The 20,000-nt window shown below is 42.0% G+C and overlaps 1 protein-coding gene across 5 annotated transcripts in view; it reads right to left on the bottom strand.

Moving 5' to 3' along the window:
- Positions 1-20,000, bottom strand: part of Tomosyn (syntaxin-binding protein tomosyn) — a 772,563-nt gene that overhangs the window by 244,336 nt on the left and 508,227 nt on the right. Inside the window, exon 2 of one of the 5 annotated variants that reach the window (XM_068372634.1) lies at positions 8,898-8,995. The exons of the other annotated variants lie outside the window; for them this stretch is intronic. Within the exon in view, the coding sequence (XP_068228735.1) occupies positions 8,898-8,995 (98 nt within the window). The remainder of the gene's footprint in view (positions 1-8,897; positions 8,996-20,000) is intronic. 5 annotated transcript variants of the gene reach the window in all.

Raw genomic sequence — 20,000 nt, 5'->3', positions numbered from 1 at the left:
ATGACTAAATATCAAGACATGCACACATAAGATTCAACCTTTCCCTCTACCTTCCCTTTCCTCAAAACAAGCTAGTTTGGGCAATTTGTGGGAGATAGTTGTTTTCCGAATGGTTGTCGTACCGTGTGATAGGACTGAGTGTGTGTGTGTATGTATGTATATATATACATATATATATATATAATATATATGTATATATATACATATATATTTATATATATTTATCTATTTATAGATATATATATTTATATAATTTATATATAGATACATTATATACATATATATATATATATATATATATATATATATATATATATATATATATATATATATATATATATATACACACACCAACACTTGTTCTTTATTATAAAGGGGAAATACTGCATTGGCACAACTGCATTCACTGCGCGTGTATGTAATAAAAACACTACATCCTATGTGTTGGACTTTAAAATGCACTATGGGGAGGAGTCAGGTTTAATAACTATGCATTCCTTTTCAGGGTCAATTACGCAACGTTAAGTTTTATCATTACATTTAAGCCAGCAGCGTAATAGGAGTTCTAATGGGTTCAATAAGAGCCCCTAATGGCCTATTGAGGTGATGGCATCCCCAAGTTGATAGGATTAGTCAAGTAATCACATCTCTCTCTCTCTCTCTCTCTCTCTCTCTCTCTCTCTCTCTCTCTCTCTCTCTCTCTCTCTCTCTCCAGTTGCTTAGTGCGTCTTGTTTTCAGAATGTTTCGTCGTTTATAACTTGAACAATTGTAAACGACAATTATTTTCCTAATTTACAATAATGTTAGGTTATGAGGAAACTTTATTTACAATAATGTAGGAATACACAGGTTTTACCCTTTAGTGGGAATCTCCAAAAGGTCGTAACATTCCGGTTCTCAGCAAATCTTTTTTTTGTTGGAATGTCGCATCTCTATGTAATATATTTATAAGCTGATAGATGGCACCACTGTATAGCCCTTTTAGCGAGGTAAATTTATACTTTGGTGACGTAATAAAGGGATTCTTTTAAAGTTCGATCAAGACAAGGCAACGAGTTGCTTTTTCCTCTTGATTATGGCCAGGAATTTAACACTTTTGGAATGAAGTTGGGCAAGTTTCATACCTTTTCTTCTTTTCTTCCTTGGATGTGCCACACCTCAGTCGAATTGATCACACAAAAAGATAATGCTTCGGCCATAATTTTCTGAAAGCCAATAACACGTCCTTTGAGGCGCCACAAATTTTCCGTATTTTTATTTTATTTTATGGGAACCCATACATTTTCTCTATTGCCTTTCGCTCGGTCGTCACACATTGGGAATTCCATAAAACTACCGAAACTATACATGATATAATATATATGATATGATATACACACACATATATACATATATATAAATAATATATACATATATATATATATATATACATATATATATATCTGTTGAGATACTACCGCTAGAGAGTTATTGGGTCCTTTGAGTGGCCAGACAGTACTACATTGGATCCTTCTCTCTGGTTACGACTCATTTCTCCTTTACTTACACATACACAGATAGGGCTTTTTTTTTTACACATTCTCCTAACTCCTCATACACTTGACAACACAAAGATTACCAAACAATTCTTTTTCGCTCAAGGGGTTAACTATGGCACTGTGATTGTTTAATGGCTACTTTCCTCTTGGTAAGGGTAGAAGAGACTCTTTAGCTATGCTAAGCAGCTCTTCTAGGAGAAGGAAGCTACAAAATCAAAGCTTTGTTCTCTAGTCTTGGGTAGTGCCATAGCCTCAGTACCATGGTCTTCTACTGCCTTGGGGTAGAGTTCTCTTGATTTAAGGTATACTCGTACACACTATTCTATCTTATTTCTCTTCTTCTTGTTATTTTGAAGTTTTCATAGTTTATATATGTTATACTTATTTCAATGTTTTTATTGTTCTTAAACTTCTCTTGTAGTTTATTTCATTGGACGGTATTCATAAAGAAAAGGACATGCTTATACTTGCAAAATATGAAGGAAATCCTTCTACTTGTATTCATAAACATTTCAAGCAAAAGCTTCTACTTTTAGAGCAAAAGTATATCCTTATAATCACATAAAAGTAAATGGTTATACATAAAGAAGACCATTTACTTCATATAAAGAGCATATGCTTCGAAAAAGCCGAGTCTGGTCAGTAGCAGACTGCAGTTCGAAGAGAAAGGTTGTTCTGTCCGATTCTCAGCACGATGGCAGATTTTGTGGATGTGAGGCATGTTAAACAATACATGCCCAGTTTACCCACACTTGATCGTGATTTCAAGATGTTATTCCGTTTTGAAGAACAAAATGTACAGTGGCTTGCGGACAGATATCTTGTCCACACCTGGAATTTCGATGAAATATCAAGGTTAAGCCATAACTTGGTAATATGCATTTTACATTTGCTTTTGCATGTATAAACAGTTGGGAGAATACGAAGGCTGCTGTATTTAGGGATGTATGTATGTATGTATGTATGTATGTATGTATGTATATATGGATATGATATATATATATATATATATATATATATATATATATATATATATATATATATATATATATATATATATATATTACAGATGTAATCTTCCTCAGCACGAAGAAAACTCAATATATAGTAGTCTACTTAAGGAAAATTGAAAGTTGTGTATATGTAGAAATGCTCAACAGTTTCGTCCGCCAATGGACCTCTTCTTGGAGCGTTTATTATGCAAAGAAATATTACACACGTTTGTATATACAGGAAAGGCTTAAAATCATAAAAAAAGAGATGTATGCGGAGAAATCGACAGTATTCATTTCAATTTTCTTTATGTAGACTACTATATATATATACATATATATATATATATATATATATATATATATATATATATATATATATATATATATATATATATATATGTGTGTGTGTGTGTGTGTGTACAGTACATGCAAATATACTGTATTCATATAATGTATAAATATAGTTATATATATATATATATATATATATATATATATATATTATATATGTATATGTATGTGTATATATATATAATATATATGTATATGTATGTATATATTATATATATGTATATGTATGTATATATATATATATGTCTATGTATATATATGTATATATATATACATCGTATAAATATACATATATACACAAAATATTCATATACTGCAAAAGCTTATATACATGCATGTATATACACATATATAAACTATATATATATATATATATATATATATATCGATTCGTACCAGAAATACATGGTTCTAAATCCCAAACCTGAAATAATTTAGCTGAAATCAACTATTTCAATTCGGTTTGCTTAAAACCTCAATTACCCTACGCCCTTCATCCGGGTATCTTAAAATTTCCTTCAAACTGCAAAGTTGAGCGTTTAGCGTCTTCAAAACTTTTCAAATCACGTAGTTTATTATTATTATTATTATTATTATTATTATTATTATTATTATTATTATTGTTGTTGCTGTTGTTATAAAACAAGAATGGAATTTTTCGCAAGTCCTAAAAGAATTCGGAAGAAAATCTTCTCGGATTTCCAAATGGCTTCAGAAGAAATAGCCATAGACTTAGCATGGAATTCTGAATGCCTCCAGAACGGAATCTCAGAACGGTATCGCAAGAAAACTTTCCCAGATTTCCAAATGGCTTCAGAAGAAATAGCCATAGACTTAGCATGGAATTCTGAATGCCTCCAGAACGGAATCTCAGAACGGTTTCGGAAGAAAACTTTCCTGAATTTCCAAAAGTCTTCAAAGGACATAGTCGTATACTTAACATGGATTTCTGAATGACTCCAGAACTGAAATTTCCAGGAGCAGTCCTGAACAACTCCTCCCCGAGCTTCAAATGACTTCTGAAGACCTGATCTTCATTTTTTAAAACTTAGCCTGCAACACCTCACATGATCTGTATGTCGCTGGCGAAATCTAACCAAGGAATTGCGCGTCAATAGGAGTAAGAGGAAATGAGTTGATGACGGAGAAGGATTTCACTTAACTCACAGAAATCGCGTTCTGGCGGAATAGGAAGCTGCCGGTAAGAATTATGTGTTACGTCTTTGGAACACCATCAAATACAGATGGTTTTGGTTGCTGCCGAAGTTGCCGATCGTTCGTTTTATATCGCCCGACCTATAGAAAGACACGGGATCTTCCGTTGGGAGCTGAGCTTTGAAGATCATAATGTATGCGCCTTGAAGGATCATTTGCTTGGGCTTTTGCGACGATGTCTTATTAAAGGAGACTCTTGGAAAAAGTACGAGGCTTTGTATCGATGCAAAAACGGATTGCGGGGAATGAGGATGGAGGCAGAATGGTTCAACTGAACGGTGAGTGACGTGTAGTTCTTCAACAGGATTGTCCCAAAATTCGCCATTGAAGTAAGGACATATCCAGACGACATTGGTAAATATATCATGTTGCTCGTCATTTACTTTGGCATGATAGTGTATGCGGAGAAATCGACAGTATTCATCTCTTTACTCATTGCCCAGATAGGTAAAGAATAAATGCCTTCGATTTCCCTGAGGAATCTGACGAAGTGAGGACTCGCGGCACTGAATCTCTTTTGAAATCTAGGAGGACACTGACGAACTAAGGAAAAGAGACAATGAAATCTCGAAAGAAACCGATAATCTAATGAAAGAAGATCTTGAAAACTAGAAGACAGGAGAGAACAGCGAAGAGGAGCCTCTAATGCCAGAGGTAAGACACCTAAAAATAAGGAGCCTCTAATGCTAGAAGTAAGGCACCACAAAATATGGATCGAAGACCCTCTAATGCTAAAAGTATGGAACCTAGAAATATATGTCAAAGAACTTCTAACGCTAGAAGTGTGGGAGCTAAAGAGAGAGGTCAAAGAACTTCTAATGTTAGAGAAGTGGGAGCTATAAAGAGAGGTCAAAGAACTTTTAATGCTTGAGGTAAGGGAGCTGAAAAAAGGTCAAAGAACTTCTAATGCTAGAGGTGTGGGAGCTAAAAAGAAGTCAAAGAACTTCTAATGCTAGAGGTGTGGGAGCTAAAAAGAAGTCAAAGAACTTCTAATGCTAGAGGTGTGGAAGCTAAAAAGAGGTCAAAGAACTTCTAATGCTAGAGGTGTGGGAGCTAAAAAGAGGTCAAAGAACTTCTAATGCTAGAGGTGTGGGAGCTAAAAAGAGGTCAAAGAACTTCTAATGCTAGAGGTGTGGGAGCTAAAAGGTCAAAGAACCTCTAATGCTAGAGGTGTGGGAGCTAAAAAGAGGTCAAAGAACTTCTAATGCTAGAGGTGTGGGAGCTAAAAAGAGGTCAAAGATCTTCTAATGCAAGGGGTGTGGGAGCTAAAAAGAGGTCAAAGAACTTCTAATGCAAGGGGTGTGGGAGCTAAAAATAGGTCAAAGAACTTCTAATGCAAGGGGTGGGGGAGCTAAAAAGGTCAAAGAACTTCTAATGCAAGGGGTGTGGAAGCTAAAAAGAGGTCAAAGAACTTCTAATGCAAGGGGTGGGGGCGCTAAAAAGAGGTCAAAGTACTTCTAATGCAAGGGGTGTGGGAGCTAAAAAGAAGTCAAAGAACTTCTAATGCAAGGGGTGTGGGAGCTAAAGAGAGGCCAAAAAACTTCTAATGCAAGGGGTGGGGGAGCTAAAAAGAGGTCAAAGAACTTCTAATGCAAGGGGCGGGGGAGCTAAAAAGAAGTCAAAGAACTTCTAATGCAAGGGGTGGGGGAGCTAAAAAGAGGTCAAAGAACTTCTAATGCAAGAGGTGGGGGAGCTAAAAAGAGGTCAAAGAACTTCTAATGCAAGGGGTGGGGGAGCTAAAAAGAGGTCAAAGAACTTCTAATGCAAGGGGTGGGGGAGCTAAAAAGAGGTCAAAGAACTTCTAATGCAAGGGGTGTGGGAGCTAAAAAGAGGTCAAAGAACTTCTAATGCAAGGGATGGGAAAGCTAAAAAGAGGTCAAAGAACTTCTAATGCAAGGGGTGTGGGAGCTAAAAAGAGGTCAAAGAACTTCTAATGCAAGGGGTGGGGGACCTAAAAAAAAGGTCAAAGAACTTCTAATACAAGGGGTGTGGGAGCTAAAATGAGGATCTATGAACTTCTAATGCAAGGGGTGTGGGAGCTAAAAAGAGGTCAAAGAACTTCTAATGCAAGGGGTGTGGTAGCTAAAAAGAGGTCAAAGAACTTCTAATGCAAGGGGTGTGGGAGCTAAACAGAGGACAAAGAACTTCTAATGCAAGGGGTGTGGGAGCTAAAAAGAGGTCAAAGAACTCCTTATACAAGGGGTGGGGGAGCTAAAAAGAGGTCAAAGAACTTCTAATGCAAGGGGTAGGGGATAGATGTTGCCAGCGAGGCTTTGGGGAAGGCGCGGCGGCGTCTGTGTTCTTTCTGATGCGTAAACTTAATTAAATACAAGTAAAAACAGGGCATTAAATACGTATTATAAATACTAAACTCTTTCTTATCTTGACAGCACAAATGAAATCTTACAAGTTCCAACATGTAACTAAGCGCTCCCGAAACACGAGTCAACCTTTTACTTCTGCTTGGAGGATATCCTCGCAAGTAAAAGGTAGAAGTACAAGGTAATTCTCTGAAGCAAAAGGTAGAAGTATAAGCAAATCTTTCTTTCCATATTGATAATGATTACCTTATGCTTACAAGGATATCCTTCATTTTTATGAATACCTCCCATTATTTCCTTTCCTCACAGGGCCATTTTCCCTGTTAGAGCCCTTGGAATTATAGCATCCTGCTTTTCCAACTAGGGTTATAGCTGAGCAAGTAATACTACTACTACTACTACTACTACTAATAATAATAATAATAATAATAACACACACAAATATAAACACAAAAATTATTTAATTAGCAAAGGATCCATGAATTCTCTTCACACTACGTAAACACACATACACACACATTATGTAATGTGTGTATGTATATATATATATATATATATATATATATATATATATATATATATATATACATATATATATATATATATATATATATATAAAATGAAGCAAATAACTTCTGCTTGATTAAAATCTTGGGTAAAATGGCTGTTTACACGCTTATATCCAAACCATATTTCTAATCCTGTCCATGAATAAATCTGCTAAAAGATTTTGACATAACATCTAATTTACCCTCTCTCTCTCTCTCTCTCTCTCTCTCTCTCTCTCTCTCTCTCTCTCTCTCTCTCTCTCTCTCTCTCTCTCTCTCTGCCAGATTATAAACTATATACTTAAGAATACGAACAATACATTATCATGAAAAAGTGTGACAAAAGTCAATTTGAAAACATCAATAAAAGACAAATCAATCCACATTTTATATGAATAAGAGCTGCATGATGAAAGTAAATTTACATTTTAATAAGCGTAAATAGCCATATCTAAAACACTTCTACCATTAACGTGAAAGTCACCCCCCCCCCCCTTTACAGACTCCTTGTGCCTTCTCTTGTAAAAGCCAAATCACTCCAGTTTGCCTGACGATCGCCATCTGAATCATAATCAAGATAAGGGTCCGTAATGCGCCACTTGACCTAAATATGCTGGCAATGCCTCGAGTACGAAGAGCTCTACATTCCATGCCGGAGACGTATTTTTTACAAATTTCTTTTATTCAATTAAAATAAATATATATATTCAAAGTACGTATCACTAGCAAATTTTCTCTCGATGGTCGAGACTGGTCAATACTTGAATAGGTGACCAACAAGAAGTTAAGTTTCCAAGAGCATATACACCACTTATACATCTATAGATATGGTCACGGGGTAACAGTTTCATCCCAAAAATACTTACGATAAACGTAAACGGGTAACACACACAGACACGCGCACACAGTTCCGAAAGGACAACCAAAAATAGAGGCGACCGTGCACGTGACATCACACTGGAAATGCATCTTTTGTTTACATGCCGTTAAAATAGCTACAATGTGACATAATAAAATCAAAATGCTAAGTAAAGCCATTGAAAGGGAAATATATTACTCTAATCTGCTCTCAAACGACATCAAATTGAGCAAAAAGCAAAAAAAGCAACTTTTATTCGAGTAAAATATCCGTATGTAGTTCTACACCCTGGCCCTAACTCGGGTGAGTGATGGGAGGAGGAAGTGGAAAGAGGGAGTGAGGGAGGAAGGGAAGGGAAGGAAGGCAGAAATTAAGGAAATAAAGATGTCAGCCGGAAAGCAATATATCGATTTTCAATGAGACTCCAATAATATTAACTGGTGGGAAAGGAAGGAGAGACTACAGCAGGCGACTAAAGCAAATCTTCTTAAAATGGCAAAGTTAGTTCCGTAATATTCACAGATGGTGTCTGTGTATTTGGTACTGAAATACACTTAAAATAATATTATGACAAACGGAAAAATAATACACACACACACACACACACACACACACACACATATATATATATATATATATATATATATATATAAATATAAATACGATATATAAATATATATATATACAAAATATATATATACATATATATATATATATTATATATATATATATATATATATATATATATATATATATATATATATATATATATATATATATATATATACACGCACACAGCGTTTCATTAGAAAGTATCATGTAAACAAATACACATTTGGCAAGAAATTTCTATATTTACTGGAACTGAACTGTTATATCCAGCAATATTAAACTAACATAAATAAGACGAATAAAACATACATTACCTGCATTGAAAAGCACTCCGAAACGATTAATCTACGCACCATATGCTGAGAGAGAGAGAGAGAGAGAGAGAGAGAGAGAGAGAGAGAGAGAGAGAGAGAGAGAGAGAGAGAGAGAAAACGCCAGTGCAACAACAAAAGGATACAGCCTGATAGATCCATGTTTAGTACCGATGGCCAACACCTTTTGAATGGGATCGAAAGCCAGAGATGTAGGCTGGTACGGAAATCCATGACGAACGGTCTGCAAAGAGACAGAGAAAACAAATTAATATACATTACTATGGGAGAATAGGTTAAGTATCCCACGATTACACAGCATGGGTAAGTATGATATTTAATTAATACTTGATGAAAACTAAATTACAGTGTGAATACATAAAGGTATAAATAATGTTCTCAGATTTCATAAAAAAAAAAAAAATATATATATATATGGTCAGGCAATAATGCTTATGTTACCATTGATTAATAGGAATTACAGATATCTAAAGTACATATTGATACACATTATATATATATATATATATATATATATATATATATATATATATATATATCTATTATATATATATATATATATATATATATATATATATATATATATATACATACAGTACATACATACATATATATACATACATATATATATATATATATATATATATACACATATATACATATAAATATGACAAATTCGAAGATAATTTGTATTTTTCCTAACCATACAAACCTTAGCTATTTACAAAGGGTTATTACTTTTAGCGTAGCTGAAATGGCGAGCCATTAGAATTTAACGAGGGTGTATTACCCCCGCGCTAGTTAGCGGGGGGGTAGGGGAGTGGTAGCTAGCTACCCCTCCTCCCCCTCACACACAGGTGAATACTCACTTTCACTTAGAGGTAGGACTTGTCTTGGGGGACAGGGCTGGCGGGCAAATATGTGTAAATAGCTAAGGTTTGTATGGTTAGGAAAAATACAAATTATCTTCGAATTTGTCATTTGTTCCGTAACCGAAATACAAACCACGCTATTTACAAAGGGTGACTTATCCCTTAGGAAGGGTGGAAAGTCCCCAGCCATACTGGCTTTGGCTTTACCCGGGGACTCAGAATCCGAGTGAGTCGCACTCGAGAAAAGGAGTCCCTGCACCTCACAAGTTCCTTGCACCGCAAGGAACCATGTGGCCTACGTAAGCTTGTGTGTGAAGGAAGAAGTGTGACCCGTCCTAGGCAGTTGACCTGGAGTTCCAGAAGGAACTCTGGGTTAGGACGTTCCCAATACCACCTCGTCAGGGTATGGGGGACGCGACAGTATTGACTCAATACTCGGAACACAAGGAAGCATGGTTTACCTGCAGAGGTTCGAGGTCAGCTATGCAGAGACCAGGATGCTGCTTCCCCGTAGAGGGGATGATGAAGAAAGAAGTAAGGGCCAGACATACTTCTTTCGTTCATGCAGACTAAAACCTGATAACAATGCCCTCAACCTTCTGCTACCTGTCCAAAAAGGAGCCTGAGGTTAGACCAGCTGTTGTGTAGCCACCACAGAGCGATAGAAAACGTATCGAGACTCCTGTGGGTCACGCCCTGCAGGAAGCGGGCTGCGAAGGTCATCAGACGCTTCCAGACTCCAGCTTGTAGCACCTGCGTCACAGAGTAGTATTACTCGAAGGCGAGGGACGTTGCGATGTGTCCAACATCGTGCTGTAGGGCGACGTGACGGGGGAGGGTCTGAAGACAGGTCGAGATGAATGTCCTTGAGTCCGGGCTGAAGAGGTATACTGGTGACTCTCCCCCCATGTCCTCCTTGTGTTCCCAAATCGGCTGCAACTGAGGCCAAACTGCAGCTGTTCCCAGCGCTAACCTCTCGATTCCTGTACTGGCAAGAAAGAGAAGGTCTTGGGACATCAGACACAGAATGGAGACTCAAAATCTTGAATGAATCGGACCGAAGGGTCGGGACCCTCAGATTCTGAGTCTAGCCAACAACTCAGGAGCGAGCCTGAATGTTGCCTTCCCCTCTTCCTTAGAAAGGGGGGGAGTAGTAAGAGACCAAGAAGATTGCTTACACACTGGCCGTGGCCAGAGTGAGCAGAAGACCCAAGGCGGAATACAATCCGAGGCCTGTCGTAAAAGGGTCTTGAGAAGATCTCTTAAAGGACTAAAAGTCCGAGCCATGCTCCAAGTTGGAGGTCTTCCTCCGACTAGGGCAGGGACGATCGTAGCTTCGCATGAGCGAGGATAGATCCAGCGGGCAGGAAAAAGTTATTCCTTTAAGCCTGAAGGTCAGGGAAAGGCTGAGCGACAGGCTTCATTGCCAAGAGCGGAAAGGAGTTTCCTCCCGCCGAAAGGCAATAAGACCGTTATTGCTGGAGAAGAGGCCTCACGGGAAGAGGTATATCTCCCACGGCACCAACCACCTTAGACTCTTCACTTTGCCTGGGAGACCCCTGTGGATGACTATCGCAGATGACGCGACCTCCGTACCGCGACTGTAGCGGGTTGTCTCTTCTAGAGGAGGAAGCGTAGTGTCTCCAGGCATGAAGCCGAAGCGACGCCCCGGTTCGGGAGAGATGTCGCAGTGTGGTTGCTTGAGTAGTCTGCGCCGTGGAAGAAGCTCTCCCGGGAGTTCCGTCAGGGGAAGCAGAGGGTCCAGAAACCGTTCTGCGCATAGTCCCAGTGGAGCTCTCCCATTGAAAGGTTGACAGACAACCTGGTTTTGTTGAGACCCATTGTCCGCAGACAAAAAGGAGGGAAGACGCAGGCGTCGAAGTTGTCCCACCATCACCGGAATGCATCTTGCCAGAGTCTCGGGGTCTGAGACTGGGGGGAAAACTAGCGGAAGCTTGAGGTTCCAAGCTGTCGCGATCAGGTCCCCCAGACCAGCACTTGCTGGTTACCCAAGGTCAAAGACCCCTAGGTACACTCTCTCTATGAGGCTCTGCTCGGATAGTCTGAGAGAAACATTCCCCTGCCTGGAATGAGAGAGCCGATGGTGGAATTGAGAGAATCTCAATCATCCCGGTATCTCTACTGCAAGATGTGAAGGTGTGAAAATGCGTCCCCTGCTGGTTAGCATGAAGTCGACACGCAACGGGGCGACTTGGCAGGAGCGGTAGGATCTGAAGAGGGGCCAGACTAAGGCCCTTAAGCCTGCCTGAATGATGGAGAGGTATCCTTCAGGTCTTGACCATAGGCCTGGACCGGAACATGCCCCCCCCTTTCCTTTGACGAGTCCGAGAACCGCATCAAGAATGTGGGGAAAGGACGAGAATATCCACTACCATCAAGAGGCTCCATAGGTCAACACCCATTGCAGGTTTAATAGTTCCGCTGGTCCCATAGGGCCAGGGAGTCCGGTTAAACATTGCCTGAAGCCACCGGAACTTGGATCGCCCCACATGGAACTTATCCTGAGGCGACCGTTCGGACTATAAACGGGTCAATGAGGAAAGAAGAACTAGGAAACGTTCCAAGGTAGGGCTGAAAACTCTGCTTGACTGAGAACAGGTACTGCGACTCTCCTCAGTCTTGCCACAGTCAACCGAAAGGAAGGCTCGGAGGATGTGGTAACAGAATCTGGCGTCCCCAGGTGGTCACCCATCCAAGTACCGACGTTGCTTAACCTCGCTGGACGGACGAGAAGCGGGGTTTCCAACGTGGTAAGGCGGTTGACTCAATATCATGGCCAGATACTCCAGATGTTGAGGCAGAGGAAGAGAAGGCTCCAAGCAAAATACCATGAGCCCACACTCATGGTCAGCATTCGGAAGCTTTTCCCGGCGCTGAAGAAGGTCGAAACCCGAGCCTACCGGAGTTGACCAGCCCTCCAAACAGCAGAGGAGGCGGAAGTCTGCACCTGAGCGGCCAAGAGGAAGGCAGGGAGAGTTCTCTGGGGAAACAAACCTGCTATGCCACGGCGGGATAGCCACACTGCATCATAAGCAGGAATACTTGCAGTTTAGGCTGAATTCGACGAGCACCCTGGAAGATGGATGGAATGGAAACTGAAAGTACCCGTCCTTCCGATCCAGGGTTAAAGGAGTCCTGTCGCTTCGTTACCAGTCTGATCGATTCTGCTGGTCTACGCTGGCCGAAGTTTGTTCGACAAACTTGATCAGGGCTGAGAGGTCGACTATGGACATCCCCTCTCAGATCCTTCCTTACAAGAAAGGATCGACTGAGGGGGCCGGGGGTGAAGCCGTCGATGATCCTAAGGAAGACCTTCGCCTAAGGTATGGATCATTCTGCCCAATCGGGCAACTCTGCTGATGCTATGGCATAGAGGTTCAGAGACACTGAATTCGCTGACAGAGACGGCAGGCGCGATATCCTTGGCTAATCACAGAAATTGTGCGGGAATGGGCATCGGGAAGCTGTCATTCGGATGAGTAACCTTAAGCATCCTCCCAGCGAAAAAACCTGCAATCCTAGAGTTCGTGAACTCCTTTTAGGACTATGCCCCCCCGGGGGAGTCTCCCGTGCCATCTGTTCCTGACAGGAGGAAACTGCAATTGGACACCTTGTCCCAGTTGTCGTAGCCGATAACTTAGGCCGACGTGGTTGAAAGAAAAGGGAGCTGGAGCCCTGCAGAGTCTGGAAGAAAGCGCCTTGGAGGAGTGAAACCGGAAGTCGATTTACTCCGCACAGCAGATGTCTAAGTCTCTGTCCTTGGGCAAAGACAAAACTCTTCTCAAGGATGGAAGGGTGTCTGAGGTCGTTGACCTCCACAGATGAGGTCGTTGACCTCCACAGATGAGACACCCGAAGGAAGCCTTCAGTCAGCGCGTCCAGATGGTACAACATCGAGCTTGTCCGCAAGTAGATACTTAACGACGAAAGGCCAAGGTGCCTGAGCTCGAGAGGAGGAAAGTACCCTTGATCTTCCTGTAGCTTCCTTGAACCAAACCTCGGGCCGTAACCGAGGAGGGAAAGAACCTGGTAAGCTCCCAGAGGAAGAGTTAAGCAGTCATCCCTTGTCCGATTGAGAAATCTTGAACGGAAAGCCCCCCCGCCAAAAATCCTTCCAGGGCGGGAGAAGGAGAGAGTACTCGTGCAGGAGAGGGGACCCTCGAGACCGACCTCTTGGGAACCAACTTCGCCCTGGGGGAAGTCACCACGAAGTCCACTCCTCTCTTTCTCTTCAGCGTAGGAGAGACAGCCGCTGGTTTGTTACCCTGGCCGGTGAGTGCTGGTTTCATAACCCTCATTAACGCCCGTGCCAGCGGATCAAACCATGTCTGCTGCTCCAAGGACACAAGAGTCCGAAATCCTCACTAAGGTGAAAGGGATCGGGCGATCCTTTGGAGAGGACGCGACGGTTCCTGCCTGAAAAGAAGGTGGGAAGAATGCTGTACTGACCTGTCTTCGTCCTGCACTACCAACCTGTGCTTGGATGGAGGTGATCCCGAGTGCCGCCTAGGAGCACGCGTCCCTGCTGCTACCACCGGCTGTGGAATTCGCCGCGAACTATGGTCGCGCGAGGGCGAACGGTCGCGCAAAGGCGAATGGTCGCGCGGGCGCACAGGCGAGTGGTCGCGCGGGCGCGCAGGCGAGCGGTCGCGCGGGCGCGCAGGCGAGAGATCGCGCGGGCGCGCAGGCGAGCGATCGCGCGGGCGCGCAGGCGAGCGATCGCGCGGGCGCGCAGGCGAGCGATCGCTCGGGCGCGCCGAGGGATCGTGCACCGCGTAGGTGAAGAAGATCGCTGGCGGTAAGCGATGGCGAGCAGCATGTGTAGGTGAATGATCGCGTGATAGGGTGCGATGGTGATCAGCATCCGCAAGAGGGCGAGCGTTCAGGGTTGTGCGATGAGGAGCAGCATGCGTAAGCGGGCAATCGTGCAGGGTTGTGCGATGGCGAGCAGCATGCGCAGGTGAATGATCGCGTGAAAGGGTGCGATGGTGATCAGCATCCGCAAGAGGGCGAGCGTTCAGGGTTGTGCGATGAGGAGCAGCATGCGTAAGCGGGCAATCGTTCAGGGTTGTGCGATGGCGAGCAGCATGCGCAGGTGAATGATCGCGTGAAAGGGTGCGATGGTGATCAGCATCCGCAAGAGGGCGATCGTTCAGGGTTGTGCGATGAGCAGCAGCATGCGTAAGCGGGCAATCGTTCAGGGTTGTGCGATGGCGAGCAGCATCCGCAGTTGAGGGTCGCGCGATGGCGATCAGCATCCGCAGTTGAGGGTCGCGCGATGGCGATCAGCATCCGCAGTTGAGGGTCGCGCGATGGCGATCAGCATCCGCAGTTGAGGGTCGCGCGATGGCGATCAGCATCCGCAGTTGAGGGTCGCGCGATGGCGATCAGCATCCGCAGTTGAGGGTCGCGCGATGGCGATCAGCATCCGCAGTTGAGGGTCGCGCGATGGCGATCAGCATCCGCAGTTGAGGGTCGCGCGATGGCGATCAGCGTCTGCAGTTGAGGGTCGCGCGATGGCGATCAGCATCCGCAGTTGAGCTAGCAGCTGGCGAACCATGTTCCTTCAGAAGTGTTGGAGAACGTTGGCGTGCCAGCTGTAACACACGTGGGCGATCCGGAGATCGCTGGCGAGCTGATGATCGCTGACGAGCTGACGATCGCTGACGAGCTGACGATCGCTGGCGAGCTGATGATCGCTGACGAGCTGATGATCGCTGACGAGCTGATGATCGCTGACGAGCAGAAGGCTACGCGTGGAAGCCTGCGCATAGAAGAAGAGTCCTTGACCCCGACCTGAACCGAAGTTCTAAATCGCGAGGGCGAACGTGGGCGCACAGGGCACGTAACAGGAACCGCAGGGAAGATCATCTTGAGAGCGCTGACGAACAGAAGGGCGCGCAGGGAAACCCTGACACGCAAGGGAAGAACCCCCGTGGGGGCAACCCTTTGCTCCGAAGGGATCGTTGTCCGCCGGGAGACTGATGTCCGTCGGAAGACCGCTGTCCGTCGGGAAGACCGTTGTCCGTCGGGAAGACCGTTGTCCGTCGGGAAGACCGTTGCCCGTCGGAAGACGAGATTAGACTGCTGTCCATCTGCACCAAGACGGAAGATCGAGAAAAAGAAGTTGTAGGCTGCAAACGGAGATTCAAAAAGGCGCCTCAAGCACCCTTATAGGGAGATGAGAGGCCCTTACGACGAGGCCTTACGGCGAGGGAGGCCAACAGCAACAGCAACAGAAGAAACCTCCGAAGAGGAGTCTCTATGAGTGTACTCTCTCGCGAACGAAAGAGAAACACTTCGTGGAAGAGACTGGTCAGCCAGTGACCTAAAAGGGGCAATCCTCCGAAGAGGAGCTCCTGCAGTTGCCCAGCCCCTTGAGCGAAACTGCAGGTGCGACCGCTCAGCACCAAGAGCATAGTCGCACGAAAAAAAGGCAAGAGAAGAACCCCCCAAAAGAGGAAAAGCTCAAGCCTGGACAGGAAAAAACTTCCCTCGGAAGGAAAGTTATCCGCCCAAGGAGGCAAGCCTCCTGACTGTTCTAAAATGAACTGGAGAGCTGTCCGTCGACACGGGAGTACTACCAGTAGAAGGAGACACGCCCCTGACGACAATACAAGGGGGGAGGCAGCAACAGCCGAATCCCCAGGACTCAACCAGACAGCTCACACCGTTGCTATATTACAGAAACGAACTAGATCGGTAACTGTAAAAAAATAAAACAAATAATATTAGTACACATTCATTCCCCCGGGAAGGCTCCGAAGAGGAATCCCGAGGAAAAGGAACAAGAATTACACAACAGGCACGTGCCCTCACAACCACTTACACTCGCGGAAGGAGAGCTGTAACCAAAACAGAATTATAACAATTATAATTATGTAACTATGTAATTATGTAATTTAAAAATGAATGAACACTAAGGAAAAAAACGAAAACCCCGAAAGGAATCGTTCTACAAGCTGAAAAATTAACAACTACAATTAGATTCATAAACTAATTGAGACAAAATGTACGGCGTAGCAACCCCACCCACACGGGAAGGAAGCTACAAGGGCGTAGTAAAACATAGTAAAAGGGTGAACGACCTCAAGAGAGAGAGAGAGAGAAAGACCGAAGTCAAACTCGATCGCAACCCATAAAATTAGGCCGTGGTGGCCTAACTGCCGAGGCCTCCACGTAGATATCGTACACTACACACACACATCTGAAAAGGAAACTTACTTATTTCTATACTCAAATATATATACAAACATGAAAACATGTTTACATATATATTGAGTAAAAGAAAAGTAAGCGATTAAGTAAAGACAAAACAGACAATGGCTGCCAAGCGAGGACCAAGACAGAGACGTCTGTCACAGTCCGAGCCAAAAGTGAAAGTGAGTATTCACCTGTGTGTGAGGGGGAGGAGGGGTAGCTAGCTACCACTCCCCTACCCCCCCGCTAACTAGCGCGGGGGTAATACACCCTCGTTAAATTCTAATGGCTCGCCATTTCAGCTACGCTAAAAGTAATAACCCTTTGTAAATAGCGTGGTTTGTATTTCGGTTACGGAACAAATATATATATATATATATATACACACACATATTTTGATGAATACGACCCTTAACTCATCCATCAAAACCTGGATTTCAAACATATACATCACAAAATACAATACGTAATTACATTCAAGGCTACAATACATAGCTTATATGTATAACAAACGAAACTCTCTAGTTCATCCAAAGATCTGTGAATATAAGTGAATATAACTTCCCTAATTTGTTTACGTTAAGTCCTGCTTGCTGATAAAGGTTAGAGGTGCCTGGTTTCAGCTTCAATTTCATCTGGATATATACTCGTCAGAACGTCAGCCGTGCGAGTCGAACCAAGCACCGTGGTGTCCAACCATAGTAGTAACCTTTCTAGTAGTCAGCTTAAATTCATGGCCTGAGGGACTCGACCTGCTGTACTTACGAAAGCAAGGCTGGCGTGTTACCACTGCCTTAGCCAAACTAGTTTTTACTTTTGTCAAAGATAATTTTAGTGAAAATTCCCAACGGTTAGAAGGTATTGGCTAAAAGAATCTAGCCCCAATTTTGTAGTATCTCATACCAAAACGGATGAGAAAACCACACGGAATTTAGAGAAAAAAAAAAATTTCCGGCGAAAAAATACAAACCACCTTGAGCTCTTTCCTATGGAGTATTTATTTCAGCAAAACTGAAATAAATACTACATAGTAAAGATCTCCAGGTTTGAATTGCTAAAAAAAAAAAAATACAAATTATTTCCAAATTTGTCATATTCCATAATTTTCTTTAGGAGTTAAAATATGAAGTCCTCAGTAAAAGCGTAAAACGAGTCCATAAAATCTCAAAATTTCGATTTAACTTAAAGATATCTAACTAACGCTGCTCTTGCTGTGCGCTCTGACGCCTGAATCACCCCCAACAAATCCTTTTCAAGAGGCCTCAATTAACACACGTAAAATCCCTTATATAGAGCAGCAGTGGACACGAACAGCAATTTATCTTGGTCCATTCTCCTTCCCCTACGACCGTCATACACAAATCCCTTGATTACTTGTTGGGTTTATAATCTCCCCTTTTTTCAATCAGGAGTTGAAACTGTAGAGGAAAAGGTCCCATATAGAAACAGCGTACGGCCATTGCGTTGGACTGCAAATCAAGCAATTACAACGGACTTTCATGTCATCTAAAATGCAAAGAACGGATTTTGCCAGCTTACCTGGCCCTCGACGCGAAAACAAGATTTCGTTTTGTTGAACTAATAGCCAAAGCTTTGTGCCGTAATTGCATTTTCTGTCTGAGGAAGGGAGAAGGAGATGGGGAAGGGTCGAAAGACATTCATAATGGAGATGAAAGACAAGGAGGGAGATACATCCATTATGCTACAAATACTTCTTTAAACGGAATGTGTTTGGAAGGAGTTTTGTTTACTATTATCATTATTATTATTTATGTTTTTTTATTATCATCATCATCATTATTATTATAATTATTATTATTATCATGATTATTATTATTATTTTTATTACAAGCTAGGCTATAACCCTAGTTGGAAAAGCCAGATGCTATAAAACCCAAGGGCTCCAACAGGGAAAAATAGCCCTTTGTGGAAAGGAAACAAGGAAATAAACAAACTACAAGAGAAGAATAAACAATTAAAATAAAAGTATTTAAAGAACAACAACAACATTAAATTGGATCCTTCACATACAAACTATAAAAACTTAAAAAAAACAAGAGGATGATTAAATAAGATAGAACAGCATGTCCGAGTGTACCCTTAAGCAAGAGAACTCTAATCCAAGGCAGTGGAAGAGCATGGTATTACAAGGTACTTTACTCATTTCATAGTAGGAAACAATAAATCCAATTTACTTATCTTTAAATCATTATCATTATTAACAAAATTATTATTATACAATCATTATCATTATTATCTTATCTGTTATATGGTTCAAGCAATGCCTTCATGACATTTTTCACCACATAAATTCACACGACTACCCAAGTAATTGCTTGAAAACTTGTACAAAGAGTTGATTTTCTGCAAAAGCATTACGCACCTATGAACGCTTGCATTATACCACATTGGTAAAATTTGCAGTAAAAAACGGTAAAAATCCTGGAATACATGTTGCCAGGCATTTACCGTTTTAAAAAGGTGTACACAGTATATTGACGTTAAGGAGTGATATAACGATCAACGACCTGTAAAAGATAACAAAGCAGGGTAAAAAGCACGGTCGCTTGTATCTTACTAAAATACGACTGAACAGTACATTTTTACGGAGAATTTCCGATTAAAATTACGGTTTTATTTAAACAGTGCAAGAAATACCAGGAACACAGGATTTGGCAAAAGCGATTTTTCCGGTTCCTACTATTCACGCGAATCGCCTAAAACAGGGGTCCCCACTTTGTGGTACATGTATCCCCAGTGGTACAAATCTACTCTTCAGGGGATACATTAGATCTGAGAGAATAACCAGCACTGAGCAATACATGCGATAACTGAATACTAAAATTATATAAACATTAATTCAATTGTTTATCTTTTTCATCCTCAATATAAAGGGTACACAGGTATCTGTAAAAATCCCAAAGGAGTACAGAACAAAATTTTTGGGAACCCCCGACTTATAGTATGCATTCTCTAGGAATAACGAATGAAGCCAATCTTATAGAGTCAATAATAAAACCTCTCTTGGAATCAGCAAAAGTGCACTTTCTTTAGTAATTATAAACATTCTTCAGGAATCCTCAAAAACGACAGTTCTTAAGGATGAAAATATAGAGTAATATTTAGCAGTAGCAC

This window comes from Palaemon carinicauda, chromosome 4 (genome assembly GCF_036898095.1).
Source record: "Palaemon carinicauda isolate YSFRI2023 chromosome 4, ASM3689809v2, whole genome shotgun sequence".
Taxonomy (NCBI): domain Eukaryota; kingdom Metazoa; phylum Arthropoda; class Malacostraca; order Decapoda; family Palaemonidae; genus Palaemon; species Palaemon carinicauda.
The sequence above is the reverse complement of the archived record's forward strand: the minus strand, read 5'-3'. Positions and strand labels throughout refer to the sequence as shown.